General features: G+C 48.8%; 1 protein-coding gene across 2 annotated transcripts in view; it reads right to left on the minus strand.

The window, feature by feature from the left end:
- Cdh3 (cadherin 3) overlaps positions 1-18,725 on the minus strand; it is a 46,843-nt gene that overhangs the window by 13,369 nt on the left and 14,749 nt on the right. Inside the window, exons 3-9 of one of the 2 annotated variants that reach the window (XM_050144345.1) lie at positions 7,856-7,935; positions 6,776-6,901; positions 6,456-6,611; positions 6,211-6,355; positions 4,352-4,527; positions 3,723-3,851; positions 2,055-2,240 (exon numbers count right to left, since the gene is read on the minus strand). In XM_050144345.1, the coding sequence (XP_050000302.1) occupies positions 2,055-2,240; positions 3,723-3,851; positions 4,352-4,527; positions 6,211-6,355; positions 6,456-6,611; positions 6,776-6,901; positions 7,856-7,935 (998 nt within the window). Of the gene's footprint in view, positions 1-2,054; positions 2,241-3,722; positions 3,852-4,351; positions 4,528-6,210; positions 6,356-6,455; positions 6,612-6,775; positions 6,902-7,855; positions 7,939-18,725 lie in introns of both variants that reach the window. The other variant, XM_050144344.1, reaches the window with a different exon arrangement.

An 18,725-nucleotide genomic window follows, 5' to 3' on the forward strand; every position in this document is an offset into this window, starting at 1 on the left:
CTTTCTGCTGTAGCTGAGCTCCAATGTAGTGCACAACACCAAAATAGTTAGGAACCCTTCCTTATATTTTATAATTATCTTTCTACATATATATTATAGCCTTATATATTTATAAGATGCATAATAGTTTTTCCTCCTCTTATTTATTTAGACAGTTTTACTATATAGTCCTGGCTGGTCTGGAACTTTGCTTGTTTGTTTTTTGAAGCAGAGTTTCTCTGTATAGCCGTGGTAGTCCTGTAACTCACTCTGTAGACCAGGCTGGTTCAAACTCAGAGATTTACCTGTCTCTGCCTCCCAAGTACTGGGATTAAAGATGTGGGCCACCACTGCCCAGCTTGGCCTGGAACTCTTAACCACTGAGTTAGCTTTCAATCCTTGGCCTGGAATGCAATATCGAAGACCAGGCTGTGTTTGAACTCAGAGACCAAAGGTATGGGATTAACGGTATAAATCACTCGAATATATCTGAAATAGTCTCTTTTTTTTTTAATATTTATTTATTTATTTATTTATTTATTTATTTATTTATTTATTATGTATACAATATTCTGTCTGTGTGTATGCCTGAAGGCCAGAAGAGGGCGCCGGACCTCTTTACAGATGGGTGTGAGCCACCATGTGGTTGCTGGGAATTGAACTCAGGACCTTTGGAAGAGCAGGCAATGCTCTTAACCACTGAGCCATCTCTCCAGCCCCCTGAAATAGTCTTTTTTGTTTTGTTTGGGACAGGGTTTCTCTGTAGCTTTGGAGCCTGCCCTGGAACTCCCTCTGCAGACCAGGCCGGCCTCTGCCTCCTGAGTGTTGGGATTAAAGGCGAGCGCCACCACCACCTGGCTCTGAAATAGTCTTTATTCATCTGTCTACTCATTATTTTGTTTGTTTTAAGGCAAGGCTGGAATGGCTTGATATGTAGACCAGGTTGGCCACAAACTTGCAGTAATCCTCCTGCCTCTACCTTCCAAGTGCTAGTAAGTAAATGTGTCACCATGCCCAAATCAGGTCCACATTCTTTTTTCAAATATTTATTTATTATGTATACAATATTCTGTCTGTGTGTATGCCTGATGGCCAGAAGAGGGCATCAGACCCCATTATAGATGTTTGTGAGCCACCATGTGGTTGCTGGGAATTGAACTCAGGACCTTTGGAAGAGCAGGCAATGCTCTTAACCTCTGAGCCATCTCTCCAGCCCTAAGCTCCACATTCATTCTTTCTTTCTTTCTTTCTTTCTTTCTTTCTTTCTTTCTTTCTTTCTTTCTATTTATTTATTTATTTGGGTTTTTCAAGACAGGGTTTCTCTGTGTAGCTTTGGAGCCTGTCCTGGAACTCGCATTATAAACCAGGCTGGCTTCAAACTCACAGAGATCTGTCTACTTCTGTCTCCCAAGTGCTGGGATTAAAGGCATACGCCTTTTACCTGGCCAGAACCTTTTAAATGGGCGATATTCTCAAGCCATCAAACGTTGTTATCATCTTTTCTAGTTGAGCTAGCCTCACTGTATATATAGCTCTACCTGGCCTTGAACTCATAAGGTACCCGAGCTGGCTTGAGTGTATTCTTAGATGGTGGGATTACAGACGTGTGACACTATGTCCACATGCTTGTCTCTTAAAGGTTAGATTTTGTGTAAGTGTTTATTTATTTATTTAGGTTGTTTTGTAGCCCAGACTGGTCTCAGATTGGCTACATAGCTGAGAATGAACTTGAACTCCCGACCTTCCAGACTCCACAGTCCGAGTGTGGGATCATAGAGTGAACTATGTTCCCAAAGGCTTTTTGACCCCACCTTTCTCTGTATCTTGATGAAAACCAGACCATAAAAGGAAAAGTCTCCGAGCTCCAGCCCCAGTACCACCATACTCTCCCAGTCTCCAGAACCCCCAAAACAAAATCCATAGTAAGACCCTGTTTCAAAAGCTTAAAGGGGTTCTCAGCACAAGAGCTGGGGACAGTACCAGGAGCCACTGTCTTGGTGTAGTCCCCAGTGAATGGCCCAACGGAAGCAGCCAGGCAGGACGCCCCTTTGTCCTAGAAGCCCAAATAGACCTACCTTCTTGGTTGTCAGGATGCCCTGGTTGGTCTCTGGGTGAGTGGTGATCGTGAAATGGTCCCCATTATCACCTCCCACGATTCGGTAGGTGGCACGCCATGCCGGTGAGCCGGGGTCATCCAGATCAGTCACGGTTAGACTCTGCACCTCATGGCCCACTGCGTTCTCAGGCACCGAGGCCTCATACTGTGCGGGGAGAGGGTCGGGACACAGTGCAGTCAGAGCAGAGATCGGGTCACATGACAGGCTGTTCATCCACTGCCGGGAAGCCCCGCAGCCTTCTCACACTTCTGGACCACCAGCCCATAGAGATTTCAGGACACACAGGAACAGAGAGACAATCCCAAGCGACAGCACAGATGTGGGGACAAAGTCACATACCCCAGACCCACTTCCTTTCTCCATGAGGGCCTGAAGCTCCAGACTCTCCCAGCCTGGGTGCCTAAGCCCCTACTGTACACAGCCACCCACCTTAGGGCAGAGAACAGAGGCCCCAGAGAGATGGCCACAAGGACAGGCGCCTCACTGTGTCGGAGGCCTAGCCACAGTTTGGGGGCAGGTAACAAAGACCAGGAAATTAGCTTTCTGTTAAGTTTTAGGTTTTTGTTTGTTTTCTGAGACAGGGTTTCTCTGTGTAGCTCTGGCTGTCCTTAAACTTGCTCTGTAGACCAGGCTGACCTCGAACCCAGAGACCTGCCTGCCTCTGCCTAGAGTGCTGGGATTAAAAGTGTTACGGGGTTGAAGGTGACCCTGAACTACTGATTCTCCTGCTTTACCTCCCTAATATTGTAATTACAGGCATGTGACACCCTACTTAAGTCTTCAGGACAATTTGTGTGCACACACGTGTATGTGCTCACGCATGCATATGTATGTGTGTGTGTGTGCGTGCACATATGCATGTGCCTGCAGGGGTGAGAGGTCAACTTCAGGTACTGCTCCGCACAAGCTGACCACCTCATTTCCTCACATAAGCCAGGGAGCCCCAGGAATCTTATTTCAGACCCCCCCAACAATGGTGTTACAAGTGTGGGCCACCACACCTGGCTTTTTACTCAGGTCTCCATGCTTGAACAGTAGACACTTTATAAACCGAGCCATCTCCCAAGGAGGCCTAACTAGGGTTCTGAGGCTAGAGATTTGTGCACATGCACAGAGGGGCATGTGTCACTTCAACTCATGCTGAGGGTTTTTTCCCCTTTAAATTTTGTATTACATTATGTATTGGGGGTGGGGCGCAGGTCGTGTGGTGAGCTTGTGGAAATCAAAGGACAGGGCCAGTGTTCTCCTTCCACCATGTGGGTCCCGGGATCAAACAGGTCATTTGGGTTAGCAGAAAATATTCTTGCCCACTAAGCTACTTCTCCAGAATGGAGTTTTCTATCCTGGCAACTATGTCAGTTTATGGGGTTAGATTCGAGGTCGTAAGTTTCAAATGACATCAAGACTGGTCATGATCAGATCACGACATCGAAAATTCAGAGCAGTTTAGCAGGCATTTATCATTACCTCCACTTCACAGATGAAGAAACTGGCACAGAGAGACCTGGTGGTTTGCCTAAGGTTACACAGCCAGTAAGTGACAGACTTGGGACTTGGTTGGTTTCGGAGAAGCAGCCAACCTCGGTCCTTTACATGACAAGGAATGCAGGAAGGAATGGGAGTTACCTTCTGTGGCTCAAACTGGGGGGCATTGTCGTTGACATCAAGGATCTCCACTATGGCCACCGCTGTGGTGGTAGAGCCCTCTCCATCCATGTCTGTGGCCTGGATGGTCAGTGTGTACTCGGGGACTTTCTGGGGGAGAAAGAGCAATGTGAGGGTGTGGGGCTGGAGCCTCATCTCCCGGCAGCTCTCCTGTGGAAGCCCCAGCACTGGCCAACCCTCGGCTGCTCCACATAGGCGAAGATATTCATTAGGAAACAGAAGGTAATTCTAATATCCACGGAGCTAGTTCTCCTTTGTGACACACAGGGGACAAATCTCGGCAACATGTAAACTAAATGAACCGATTGGACAGGAAATGAGAACTGCTCAAAAGCCTGCACTTTACAGCTGCCTCCTCACCCCCAGGGGATCTAGCCAGCAGGTTAGGCAGCAGGTCACTGGCCCAAAGAGCTGTGGGACAGCAAAACTAAGTGCAGGAGCAGCCAAGTCAATGCAGCCGACCTGGGTCTCCACGGCTGCCCATGCACACGACCTGGGTCTCCACTGCCTTGCCTTGACCTTGGGGCAGCCATAGAAGCTTCCACTCTAGCCAGGCTTTAGCACATAGTACCTTCCCAAAGGTCACTTACCTCCCGGTCCAGGCCACTGGAGAGGACACTAATGGTCCCAGTGCTTTTGTGGATGGTGAACATGAGGTCATGTGGCTCCTTTGGTTCTTGGCTTTGGATGAAGTAAGCTACTACCCCATTGTAAGTGTGGATGGCATCGTCCTCATCTGTGGCTGTCACCTGCATCACAGATGTGCCTGCAGAGAAGGGGCCGCTTAGCACCTTTCTCTCTCCAGTGCCAGCCTTGCCTACTCTGGAGCCCTGTGATGTTCTGCCAACACCAAAGGATCTCTCTCCAGCTCAGTGGCAGCCAGCTTCCTGGAACCCACTTGCCGTCATGCCCTTCTTTCCTGGGAGTGGATTCCCAGTTTATGCTGGTCACAGTCACCGGGGACATTTTTCATATCCCTGAGCTGTGGCCATGGTAGTGATTTCCGATAAATTTGGAGAAAGGTTGACACAAGCTTGTAATCCCAGAACTTTGGAGGCTGAGGCAGGAGGACTGCCCGTGAGCTAAAGTCTGGCCTTGACTACAGGGTAGCAGGACTCTGTCTCAAACAAACAGTAAGTATGCATGTTGTTCTTCAGCCTTCGGCTAAATGTAATGGCTATGGCTCCAGCAGCCACAAGAGCTAGCCTAGGAACAGCAGAATAACAAGACAGGAAACCCGACCTTTAACTGAAGCCCTATTGCTACCTGGATCAATTGCCTCTGGGCTTTCTCAGGATCAAGAAGGGAAAAGCAAAATTTTCATTTTGTTAAGACTGTTTAGGACAGCCTGATCTATACAACAGGCTCCAGGCCAACAAAGGCTACACAGTGAGACCATGTTCCAAACAAACCCACACTACAACAGAAGACCTTTAGAAGCGAGGCGTGGTGGCACAATCCTGTAATTCCAGCACTCAGGAGGCAGAGGCAGGTGGCTTTCTGTGAGTCCAAGGCCAGCCTGGTCTACATGGTGAGTTGCAGGCCAGCCAGAGCTGCACAGTGAGACCACAGTTGTACCACTGTTGGCGCAAGCTTGTACTCAGGAGGCTAAGGCAGGAGGGTCACAAGTTTGAAGCTAGCCTGGGCTACATGGGGAGATCTTGTCTAAAAAAAAATCAAAACAAGCAAATAAAAACAACCAATTATTTTAGTGGTGGGAATCTCTGTTATTGGACATCTCTGATCAACTCATCTCTGAAACGCTCAGCCAGACAGCCAAGAGGTGGTCAGTCCAGACTACTCCAAAATGGGGGGATAGCTCAGTGGTAGAGCATTTGACTGCAGACTACGCCAAAAGAAGAGGACCCTGACCCTGTCCTTGTCCCCAGTGCCTGTCACTGAGTTTAGGAGCCCACATCTACTCCCTCATCTTCTATTCCTCTTCCCTAGGGATAGCAGCCTATTTTTGCTTTCCTGCTGGGCCTGGCTGCTTGCCCCGTGGCTGCAGAACTTTGGCTGGGTCCTCCACAGTAAAAGCCCTTTCTCTCTCCTGTGCGGTGCTGGTGCCCAAGGCCTCTCATACCACCAGCACGTGTTCCACCGGGGCTGCACCCTCAGCGGCATGGGTTATTCCTAACCTTCACAGTATTTCAAGGCTGATACTCCCATTTGGGTTGAAAAGCAGAGATAGGTCATGGATGTATCCAAGGTCACAGGCAGTAAAGTCCAGATTTAACTCTGAGCTTCTAAGTCTGGCTGAGCCCAAGCTTCTGGGAAGCCCTCAAATGTGAGTGTCTGAGCTCGGCCACAAGTCAGGCTCCATCAGGACTCCCGGGGTGGGCGGGAGGGCTGGTGTGATGAGGAAATCTGACACATAGCGACCTCCAGAAGCTGATCCCCGACTAGATCTGGACCCCGCTGGCCCAGGGCAGCCCCTCCCCAATCTTACTTGGTGTTGCTCCCTCAATGACACTCCCTCTGAAGGTCTCTTGCGTGAACTTGGGCTTGTTGTCATTCTGGTCTGTCACGATGATGGAGATGTTCATGGGCTCTTCCACAGAAGCACCGTTCTCAGACACTGCATGGCCATAAAGCTGTAGGCACAGAGGTCCGGGGTCAGCTGGTGTTCCCCCCTCACCAGGCCTTGGCCTACCTCAGGAAAGACATCTACACTGGATACTGAAGGCGACTTACCTCATACTTGACAATCTTCTCCCTGTCTAGTGGCATATTCAACAGCAACCAGCCTGTCTCCTTCTCTATGGTGAAGACGCCCTCAGGCGGACTGTCTGCTCCAGGCCCAGTGATGCTGTAGAAAATCTTGGTGCCTCTGTCCTTATTAGATTTGAGCTGGAAACAAAATAAAATGACAGCTGACAAAGTGACAGGTGCCTCACCTGGTGGCAAGGAGCCTTCTGCAGCCCCCACCCGGCAGCAAGGAAGCTTGCTCTTAGGTCTTCAGACAATAAACCCTGCAGACAGCAGTGCTGCCCAAGCGGAAGGCACAGACCTACCTGATTCAGCCTCTGAGGGAAAGGACCCTTGCCGTTCTCGGGGACGGATATCGGCGGCATCACCCATTCTCTCTTGCGTCTTCGTAAGATGCGGTTGGGCAGGGCGCTCACTGCAGGCATCCCTGCCTGCAAAGAAAGGTGTGAAAATGTTAGCTTTTACACGAAAGGAGAAAGGGGTCAGGTGTGGTTACACACACCCATAATCCAGCGCTCAGCAGGCCGAGGCAAAGATCAGGAATTAAAGGTCATTCTCAGCCACCAGCAATTTGAGGAACTGGAGGACTGCCTAAATCATGTGAGACCCTGTGTCAATAAAAAGGCCCAGTAATAACACTTGTAATATTACAAATAAAGGAAAAGAAGAGGAAAAGTCTATTTTTATTTGTATATACGCAAGGAATAATTGTCCTAACCGTGTGTGACACGTAGAAGGAACCAAAGGGACAGAACCTGCTCACAGTGCTTACTTATCTCTGCCTTCTCAAGAAGGTGGGCAGGGGTATGAGCAGATGGAGACAGAGGCTGTCTGTTATATGGCTTTAAATAGTTTTGTTTTGAACATCTGACTATTCAAAAAATTAAAAGGCACTAGGAAGCTGGGTGGCAGTGGCACATGCCTTTGATACAAGCACTTGGGAATCAGAAGCAGGTGGAACTCTGAGTTTGAGGCCAGCATGGTCTACAGAGTGAGTTCCAGGACAGCCAGAGCCATACAGGGAAGACACCAGGAAGCACAGCCAAGTACCTCAGGTCTACAATCCTAGAGGTTCACAGAATTGGCAGTCCTATGTTGAAACGACCTTTACTTGGGGTTTCCATGGTAACATGGACCAAACTGGATGGGAGGGACCTACAGAGCCTTAGTGAACAGGGTGCTGGCAGCCATGCCCCTCTTCCCACCTCATGGGCTGCCTCTCTAGTGCCTCCTACTGGGCAGCTTCAGTCATAGTCACTTCCCTGCTCTGACTAGCCTTCGATGCTCGCGGATGGTAGGCAGCGCTCAGTGCTATATCAAACTGGCCAGCAGTAATCTGAACACAGCATCTTCCTTTTGTCCTGAAGACAAACATGGTGTTTTACCTGGACTGTCCTACTGCTCAGCACGGTGATTTCTCCATGGTCAGCACCATGCATCTCATGTCCAGTGCGTCCAGTCAGTGCTACTGTGAGGAAAAGAGAGAGGCAATTAGAAAGCCGCCCCTTGACTAGATTAAGGACTACCAAGTGGTAGCATCCGGAGTCTCTGTCCAGCAGGTGGTTACAAGTCTCAGATGGCATTTCTACACACCGTCTTACCATTATTTTAAATATTTTTTCATGTGTATGTGTATGAGTGTATGCTGCTCTATGTGAGGCCTCGTGAAGGACAGGAGAGCCAGATGCTCTGGAGCTGGAGTTGCAGGTGTTTTGAGCGCCCTGATATATGAGAGTTAGGAACTGAACTCAGGTCTTCTGGAAGAGCAGTCCATGTCCTTAACCACTGAGCGACCTCTTCAGCCCCTCCATTTGGTCTTGGTGGCGGGAGGACCACCTCACCATCAGCTTGTGTGTCCAGCCTCTTTGTTCACCAGGCCAGAGAACCAAGGCTGGGATCATTCACAGCATCAGTTGCTGGTAGCCTTGTTGAGTTACATCTAAAGGATGATGATTTCCGGAGATGATCTACACACAGCGGGCATCCGAGGATGTGACCCTGTTACCCACAGACACTTTCTGCAGTTCCTGGTAACTTAGTTCATCATACTTCTTTTCAATTCTACCTGCAAGGCCCCCTCTCCCCAAAAAAAGTTTTATTTATTTTTATTTCACACGTACGGGTGTTTTGCCTGCCTGTGTGTCTGTGCACCAAAGAGGCCAGAAAAGAGATTTGGATTCCTGTGGTACTCAAGTTACAGGTGGTTGTGAACCACCATGTGGTTGCTGGGATTTGAACCTAGGTCCTCTGGAAGAGCGGCCGGTTCTCTTAATCACGGAGCCATCTCCCCAGCAGTTGGAGTTACTGACTACAAGTCACCAGCATACATCCAAGCTAGCCATTAGTCCACCCCCTTGATTTGTGTTGCTGGGGTCAAGCCCAGGGCTGAGTGAATGTCAGACAATATGGAGTCGCACTCCCAGAGGGAGGATGTGGAGAAACCAGATGCCTCGCATGCATGGCTGGTGGGAACGTGTAAGTGAATAGCCACTGTGGAAAAGTCTGGCAGTGGGGCTGGAGAGGCGGTCACCGTTGAGCACTGGCTACTCTTTCAGAGGATCTGGGTTCAATTCCCAGCACCAACAGATGGCTCACGACACCTGTGACTCTAGTTCCAGGGGATCTGACGCCCTCTTCTGGCCTCTGTGAACACCAAATACGCATGCGGTGCACAGACAGACATGTGGACAAAACACCCACACACATAAAGTAATACGATTTGAAAAAAAAATTAAAATGTAGTCTCAAGGCTGAGCATGCAGCTCAGCAGTAGAGTGCTGCCTCCCATGTACAAAGCCCCGGGGTCAATCTCCAGCCAAAAGTGCATGTTAAGACGTCCACAGCAGCACTGCATCACACAGGTGCTCATCACTGCTGCAACCGGAAATGGTAGGTGTCCGCGGAAGCAGCGCGGACAGAAACACCACGGTATCACCACACTTTGAAATGACTCAACTGCAAGGACGTGCAGCAAGGAGGAGAAGCAAAGCCAGAGAGGAGGCAGGATGCACACCCCTGGAGGAAGAAACACCCCCTCCCCCAAACAGCCGAAGCTGGCAGTCTCGGTAGTCCAGACAGACCCTGTAATAAAAGACAGAGTAAGAAGAGAAAAACAAGCTTATTAACGCATTCAGTATGTGTCACATGGGCGAAGCCTCTGTGCGGCTAGAACTTTACAACAATGAACAGTGCAGTTCAGAGAAGCCACAAAGACAAAGGGAAGCACTTACAGAGGCAGGAAACTGATGTAAATCCAGGGAGCAAACTCATGGAGCAAGGTTTCTTTACTGATAAGAGTGGCTTTCAGAAAGGAGAATTATAGCCTGTTGGGGGAAAGCTGGGAGGGCAGAAAGGGCCTCCTCCCCTTTCTTCTCTACCTGCTGACCACCTCTCCAGCCCCTGCATTTGCATGTGTATCCATCCAGCCATCTTTATTCTTTGTGCTAAGTATCGAATCCAGGGCTTAAACATGCTGAGTATATACCCCCTCACCTCCTTCTTTCCTTCCTTCCTTCCCTCCCTTTCTCTCTCTCTCTCCAAAGTCGTCTTATACAGCCTTGTAGACCAGGCTGGTCTTGAACTCAGCGAGTCATCCTAGCAGAACTGAAATTAAATTAAAGGTGTGCACCAACATGCCTGCCTCTTGTGGTACTTTTTTAATTGCCTTTTGCTCAAAAATATTTATATCCACCAGGCATCTTCTGGGGCAACACATTTTGGTTTCCTGTAGCAAGATTCCACCCCGTGAAGCTGGGAAGCTGGCAGAGCTTATGGAGGCGGATGAAGTCAGTCAACGGGGCCCCAGGGCTTAACTACCATAACGAGCCACGGGCAGCTCCCAGGAGTCCAGGGCCGGCTTTCAGGAGCCCCTGAACCCCAAAGCTCCAGAGCACACACACTCAGGCAGGATCCTCCTGGAAAGCTGGAGTGTACGAGCAGGAAAACGAAGACTGCTTAGAGACAGCCTTGCCTCCTTGACGATATCCTCTCTGACGAGTCCTGGCTAACACACTTGGCTGGGGGAAGAAGGGAAGAAACGGACCCGGGCTTGATTCTATTCCAGAGGGTGCCAGGAGCCATGAGAACCATGGAGTGGCCCTGGCTTTTATTCTACTGCACATGTCTGCAGGCTCACCCGGGGAATTTTGCTTCTCCTTAATCCTAGAAAGACGACCAGGAACGATAGATGTAAGATAAAGACCAGCAGGGCAGTGGTGGTGCTCACCTTTAATCCCAGCACCTGGGAGGCACAGGCAGGTGGATCTCTGTGGAGCTCGAGACCAGTCTGGTCTACAAAGCGGGTTCTAGGACAGCCAGGATTGTTAAACAGAGAAACCTTGTCTTGAAAAATGAAAAAAAAAAAAAAAAAAAGATAAAGACTAACTCACCTTAAATATAAGCATGTGCCATCATGTCTAGCTAAGAGGTTTAACATGTTCATTAAAGTCACATAGCTAGGCAATGAAATCGCTAAAAGTAGTTCCCAGACCTATCTGAAACCTGTCATTTCCATAACCACCTCAGTCACGTGGTCTTTTTCATCTTCCCAAGAGCTTCCTCCACTTCCCATTATTCCTCATCCACAGAAATAACAGAGATCATTTTTAAAGCCAGCTCTTTGTTATTTTTCACCTGAGGCATAGGGCAGCTTTGCCTGCATGTACGCTAGTACAGCACTCGTGTGCAGTACCTGAGCAGGCCAGAAGAGGGCATCAGACCCCCTGGAAATGGAGTTACAGGGGGCTGTGAGCTGCCCAGTGTGGGTGCTGGGAACCAAACACGGGTCCATGCTCTTAACCACTGAGCCATCTCTGTAGCCCCCTATATTTTTATTTTAAAGCCTGTTAGTTGTGAGCATCAAGGTTTGAATTCAGAAATCCACCGGCCTCTGTCTCCTGAGTGCTGGGATTAAAGGCGTGCACCACCACCACTCGGCACGAACACCGATTTATTGATGCAGAACTCGGATTAAATTTATTAAAAGTTTAGATTTGGAAGACCACCATTCGACTTACAGAACCATCAGGAGGACCACACAAATCAAAACACAAAACACGACTCTGTCAACCACACACAGCATCACCTAGGATCCCCACCAAGAGGAAACTCCAAGGTGAGATGACTTGCCTAAACCCATACTGCTAAAGAGTAGATTTAGAAGCAGAACCCAGCAGAGGCTAAGGTCAGATCCTTCAGCAAGGCATTCATTCAAACCCGTGCACCCCTGACATTTGCCTGGAAGCCAAGCTAAAAGTGCTTGTCCGCACGCATCTCCAAATTCCTACAGGGCGCTCTGAAGCCACTTTTTCTTAGCCGTCTACACCATCCGTCAACTTAATCAACAATGCCCGGCTGACACAGAAGAAGTGCAGAGACAACTTTAATTAATGTGCATCAGTGAGGGACTGACTTTGGTTACATCATCATCCGGAAGTTACAGGAAGCTACGACAGGGCAGGGGAGCTAGCTCCCTGGTGAGCACTCACTTAGCATGCGGCCTTGGATTTGACTCCCCAGCACCCCAAAAATAAACAAGCTATAAGAGATGGGCATCCTTATTCCGTAGCCTATGAGAAGATCCTAGGGCATACTGCTAATAAATCTTATCATCTTAATAGTAGAAAGTGATCTGGTTTCCCTGCTAATATGTTCACATTTGTACTTCATTATTTATTAGATATTGAGTGTATGTGAGACAATGGTGTATTGACCAGGACCTTACACATACCAGGCAAAAACTGTGTCACTGAGCTACAACCCTAGTCCGCATGTGCCCTTTTAAAGCTGTATTTGAGAGCTGGAGAAATGGCTCAGTGGTTACAAACACGTCCTCATCAATCACAAGGAACAGAGCTCAGATGCCGGGAGCTATGTCAGGAAGTTAACAGACGTCTGCAGCTCCAGCTCCTGATGGGAGCTGATGCCTTCCCCTGGACTGTGTCCATCCCCCCATAAATAAAATGGAAAACACCAACAACAAAAATGGAAACGTATCTCTGAAAAGCCATCCAAAAGAAATAGGCTTCTGGACAGAGAACTCTGTAGCTGGGACAAAGATGAGGTGATTATTTATTGCAGATTGTTCTGGAGTCCCATGGTTACTACCATATTCTTCTTCTTTTTTTTTTTAAGGTTTATTTATTTATTATCCATACAGTGTTCTTCCTGCATGTATGCCTGCAGGCCAGAAGAGGGCACCAGATCTTATCACAGATGGTTGTGAGCCACCATGTGGTTGCTGGGAACTGAACTCAGGACCTTTGGAAGAACAGCCAGTGTTCTTAACCGCTGAGCCATCTCTCCAGCCCTCGTACAGCTATTCAAAACACTGACTTAACATTTGCCAGGCGTGGTACTGTATGTTTATAACCCCAGCCCGTAGGAGGTGGAAGCAGGAGAATCAGGAGTTCACTGTGCTTGTCAGCTGGAGTTTGAAGCCATCCTTGGCTGTAGGAGAGCCTATCTCAAAACAACAACAAACATAAAAAACCTAATAGTTACTTTACTTTGGTTTCTGATCTTGAACTGCGGGAGACTCCAGCAGCTCCCTATTCTATCCTTCCAGGTTACCCAGCAGGGCACCTAATGACGTCCCCAATACTCATAAGCCTTAAGCCCCCCAAATTCTAAAATATGCCATATCCACAGTAAGCCAGAAAAATCTCCTTTTATTATCTGCACACTCTACTCCCACGGAACGCCAGCACACCCTGTTGCTGTCTCCTGGAACTTCCCACTACTACATGGTGCTGGACGTTAAGATCTCAGTATCTAGGGTGTCCATCTGTTCTCAGAGGGGACAGTGCCAGCAATCAAGCAGCCAGCAGTCATGTATTAATGGGTGTCTCGGCCTCCCCCGCAGGCTACATATTCCAGACACATCAGCTCTAACCCACATTCAACAGGAAGCAGAATACAACCAAGGGGCAGGAGTTCAGGCAGGCAGGGACATGCTTCAAACACCCACTCTGCTGGAGACACTCAGCTAAGTGTTTTCTTTCCCAGTCCTGGGAAACAATATCACCTGCAAGGTAGGTATTACACGTCCAACCCGGCAACTCAGCAAGCAAGAGGCTGTAGGGGCAAAGGGATAGAGGGTGCCTTGAACTGCCCCAGGGACAGCTTCAGAGAGAACATCCCAACAGTTAAAAGGCCGTAGGACTTCAAATCTTGAAGGCAGTCAGTGAAGAACACAGAGGTCCAGCACACTTGGCTGTCAACTGTATGCCTACGAAATGGTGTGGGCATCTGGAAATTCAATCCACTCATCTGAAAAGTGAGAATAATAATAATGTGTGCCTGGTCCAGGATAAGACTGTAGTAAAAGGTACGGTCAGTCTATGTAAGCACGGTTAGCCAGCGCGTCTAGATGCAAGTCTTGGCTTCTACCAGCTCCCTTTGTATGCTGTGCATACGTGTGTCATACGTGTGTATAGCACATACACGTAAGTGTGTACATAAACACACATGCAGAGGCCAGATCAATGTAACAGGTGTCTATCTCGGTCTACCTTATTGCCTTGAAAAGTCTCTTATTGAATGGGAAGTGGCCCCCACGATGTCCCCCTCCCGGGACCCCCTCCTCCAGCTGGGCTGACTGGACAGCAAGCCCTCTCAGGCCCACCACCCCATCTCCACCCTCAATGATGCTGGCTGGGGTTACAGGCACACACAACCAAACCAGACTTTCATGTGGGGGTTTGAACTTGGGTCCTCGCGCTTGCAGGGTAAGCGCTCTTGTCAGCTGAGCCAACTTCCTGGTTCCCTCACTCTTTTGAGGTTTGCTATGCAGCTTAGGCTGGCCTTGGACTTACTACGCAGGCTAGGCTGGCCTCAAACTTGCAGTAATTTCCCTGCCTTTTGGCCTTCCATGTACTAAGATAACAGGTGTGTGCCACCACACCCAGCTGGCCTTTTTTATTTTTAAAAATATTTAATGTGTACTTTTTAAATTTTTTTGAGTGTTTTGTCTGAATGTGCATGCAATACCAGCAGCAGCCAGAGAGGGCACAAGAGTCCCTGAAACAGCAGTTACAGGTATTTGTGAGAGATCACACTGGTGGCCCAGAACTGAACCTGAGGCTTCTGTAAGAGCAGCCAGTGCTCATAACCCCTGGACCATCTCCCCAGTACCTACCCTCCCCCTCCTCTAGCTAGTCCTTTCTAGACCACAGAAAAAAACATCTCCCCATCTGCAAAAAGATTGTTACACTTGAAGAGCCCAAGAGAGTGGATGCTCAGTGCCCAAGAACACAGAAGAAAACTCGCTCGGTCTGCTTCTGGAAGGGCTGTCTGCAGTGTGTGTGTGTGTGGTGTGTGTGTGTGTGTGTGTGTGTGTGTGTGTGTGTGTGTCCCCTCTGTGGCTCACCGGGGGAGGCAGAGGACAGAGATCTCACAGACACACGGACCTCTCTAGGGAAACTTGCTGGGCATCTGTGAGAACATGAGTCATTTTCTCTGTAAGTTAGGCATCACAGAGAAACTGCTGAGAGGTTAAGCCCCGGGGCGGACCATTATAGCTTCCTCCTGGACGCTTCCTGGAATCTGTGGCTTTCTGCCACTGTCTCAGACTAAAGCTGAGCCCCAACCCCGGTCTCATCATCACTCATCCTGCGTTGGCCTCACCTTCCTGAGAGAGAGAAGATACTTGTTCCTGGCTGTGAAGCTCTCAAGGCCTCACATCCTGGCTCACTCACGGGGGCATGAATGGGCTTGTGTCACGCTCTTTCTGAGGTGAGCTGACGAGCACCAACGGATACATGACGCAACGGTTCAAACTTGAAGGCTGGAAAACAAAGGCCTAGACAGTTCTGACCTCCACACCCACCCAAGGCCTCAAAGTCGTTTGACTGCAGCAGCTCGCTTTCCCCACAGGGGTTTGAGGAAGAAGTGCCTGCTGGATCCTGGGAAACACAGCTTTCAGACAGGACTGTTTCTATAGAAATGGACAAGAACGACAACAAAAAAGAACGGAGCCTCGTGCTTCTGCCCTAGATAGGAGACACTCGACAGAACCTGGAGTCCCTGGCACCGGTTCAAAACTCCTCTCTAAAAGGCCTCCCGTGAAGGCTGGCCTCAGATCTTAGACTGACACCACTATAAACCTCAGGTCCTGGAGCTGTGGAAGGAAGGAAGCGTTTTAAGCAGATCTATGCAAACTGATGGGCATTGTGCTGAGGATATCTGCTTGAATTTAGGTTAGAAATGCCCAGACTCCTTCCTTCCCACGCCCAAGGGAACAGCCTTGAAAGGGGGCACTGGACTTCCCAGCCACAATACGAAGGTGCTACATAGCTCCAATGTCCAAATATGTTAGATGCTCTGGCAAAAGAAAATGCCCCATCTGAGGACCAAAGACAGCGATCAGTCCTGGCCTATTTCCTGCTGATACCGGTGTTAGACTAGAGGAAAAGGGAAGTATCTACCTGATCAGGGTGTGCTCACACCACAGTTGTGAGAGTGGCGGAGACACTGCCTTCCAAGTCGCAGTTCTACTTTGTCTGGGGACACAACTGCCTCACAGAGCAAACAAGCTTCTGAAGAGCGTTAGCATGCGAAGCACAGAGGGAAAGCATGTAGAAATGACTGGAAAGATGCTGGGGTTTTCCAAAGTAAAGCTGTGTGTGTGTGTGTGTGTGTTACACACACAACACACTGAAAAATACTAATTGAAAGGCCATTGCTAAGTTGAGTGGTGGTGGCGCATGTCTTTAATCCCAGCACTCGGGAGGCAGAGGCAGGCGGATCTCTGTGAGTTCGAGGCCAGCCTGGTCTACAAGAGCTAGTTCCAGGACAGGCTCCAAAGCTACAGAGGAATTCTGTCTTGAAAAACCAAAACAAACAAACAAACAAACAACAACAAAAACCTATAAATAACCCCTTTGACCTGAGTACGGTGCCAGAAATTATCCCAGATATGGCAAAAACAGACCCACGAGGATCCTTAAATCTGTTGCTTACATAGAAGAGAAAGAAAGGACACAATAACCTTCCAATGGAATGCTTGACTAGGCTGTATTACAGGCGCTCGAATATCTACACCATAGCCTCAAATACTATAAAAGAAAATCTCCCAAGGAAAAACAGTGCTCTACAAAGCAGGGAAAAGATCACAAGGAGCCATTTATAGTACACGTCCAACAATTATATATTATTAATAGTTTCACACCGCACAAACAAGGAGAGATGGAGCCGAGCCCTGTCTTTGAACCCTGTCCATTAGGCATCGTTTAAACAAGGGGATACCAAGATGGACAGTTGTGGTGGCTTGTGCTCATATACAGCAACAGCAAAGGCTGAGGCAAGAGAGCACAAAAAGTTGGCAGTGGAAAACAATGTTGAATAGGACTAGAACTGAGCAGACCAATGGGGAGAGGCCGTAGGGTAGAGAAGCATGCTGGGAATGTATCCACTGTGCAGGCTGAGAGTCCCTGTGCTTCTGGCTGAGCTGTCCCAGGGCATGCTGGAGGGTCCATCCCCCTGCTAGCTTCACTGAAGTTAATCTCCAGCACGCTTGGGGGTCCAGTGCTCCTCCAGAGTGCCAATAGTGGCCAGGCTGAAACCCCACCACGAGGTTCTGGAGACGCACCCTGAATCTACTGTCTTCTGGAGGGCTAAAGGATGGGATTCTTGTTTTAAACTCATCAATAATGTGGCAATGATCTTAGGATGAATGGGTGGGGTGCCCCTGTAACACAGAACTCAGGAGGGACACAGGACCAGAAGAAGCTCATGTGTTCAAGGGACTACAGAGCACAGTCCACGTCCAACCGCATCTACCTAAGACTCTGCTTTCAGAAAACAGAAACAAAAAGGCTGGAGAGATGGCTCAGAGGTTAAGAGGTTAAGGTCTTGCTCCTGCAGAGGACCCTTGCTTAGTCCTCAGCACCCAGACTGGGTGGCTTGCAGCTGCCTGTAACTGGTTCCAGGAGTTTCTGATGTTCTCTTCTGGCTTCTACCAGCACTAGCAAGAACATGGTGCACATAAACTCATGTAGGCACATACAGATACTATAGCAGCCCATCGGAGAGGAAGTCAGTCCATCCTGCAGGGGAGTTCCTTGAGACGGAAGATAAGCAACTCAAGATAGCTCAAGAAGTACCTGAAACTGACCAGATTCACTAACACCCCCATCCTCCCCCATCCCCCAGCTTTTAGAGCAGTTGAGCTGCCAAGAAGACTGAGACCAGACCAGCTTCCTGGAGAAAGCAGAAGCCAGCTGGGCTGTCTGGAAGAGGTCTAGACCAGAGTTCCCTGGAAAGGACAGTCTCCAACTAGATGAGCTGTCGGCAGGCAGTGCAGTGCACTCCAGATGCCCAGTTTTTTTGTACTGTCACACATGCTGGGGTGGGCTTTGGTGATGCTTTTGTTTCTGCCCTCACCCAAACCCCTCTAAGTAGCCCCATTAAAAGTAAGCAATCTTTGGTGGCATCTGTACTTTGGTCTATTTATTATGGGTTCCCAATCTGGGTGTTTTGTCTCCCCAGGAATTTTTTTTGTCAAATAACACATACATATATATTAAAAAACAAATCTTTAAAACAAACAAAACCCCTCAAAAACATTAATATGCAATCTTTACCTCCACTTTCCAGCCACATTCTCACCCTTCTTTTCTAACCCCTCATCTTCAACTTCACTTTCCTTATTAGTAGTAGTAACTTTCTCGAAGACAGGCTTTTATATAGCCCTGTCTGGCCTGGAACTTCCTACCAGACCAGAGTGGGCTTGAACTCATGGAGATCCACCTGCTTCTGCCTCCCAAATAGTGGAATTAAAGGCAAGAGTCGGGGCCAGATGTGGTGGTGCATGAAGGGACTCTAGCCAGCCTGGACTCGGCAACCATGACTCTGGCAGGCCTTGCTCTTCTCCCCCAATCCCTCTGCCTAGCTAAAAACCACTAGATTACATAGATTACAGCCCTAAAGCTGGCCACCAAGGTCTGTTCCCTTATTTAGCTACTTCCTCCTCCTGAGGATGACAACTAAAGTCCAGCTACCAAACTATCCAAGTCCAGCAATCAAGAGCCTCATTTGGCTACCCTACATGCCCAGTTAAAACTAAACACCTCATCCTAACACAGGGTTACCCCTCCCCTTTCCTTTATAAACCGCCATTTTCCTGCGTGCCACCTCCGGTTCCTCTCCATCTCCTCCCACCAGAGGCAGTCTTCATTCCCCTCCAGGAAGAATATCCCTTCCCCTTGTTCCCTTCCCCTTCTCCGCATTCTCGACTTCCTGTCTTTGTCTCTCATT

Source organism: Alexandromys fortis, unplaced genomic scaffold (genome assembly GCF_014885135.2).
Source record: "Alexandromys fortis isolate MF-2015 unplaced genomic scaffold, M_Fortis_MF-2015_v1.1 scaffold_1, whole genome shotgun sequence".
Classification (NCBI taxonomy): Eukaryota; Metazoa; Chordata; class Mammalia; order Rodentia; family Cricetidae; genus Alexandromys; species Alexandromys fortis.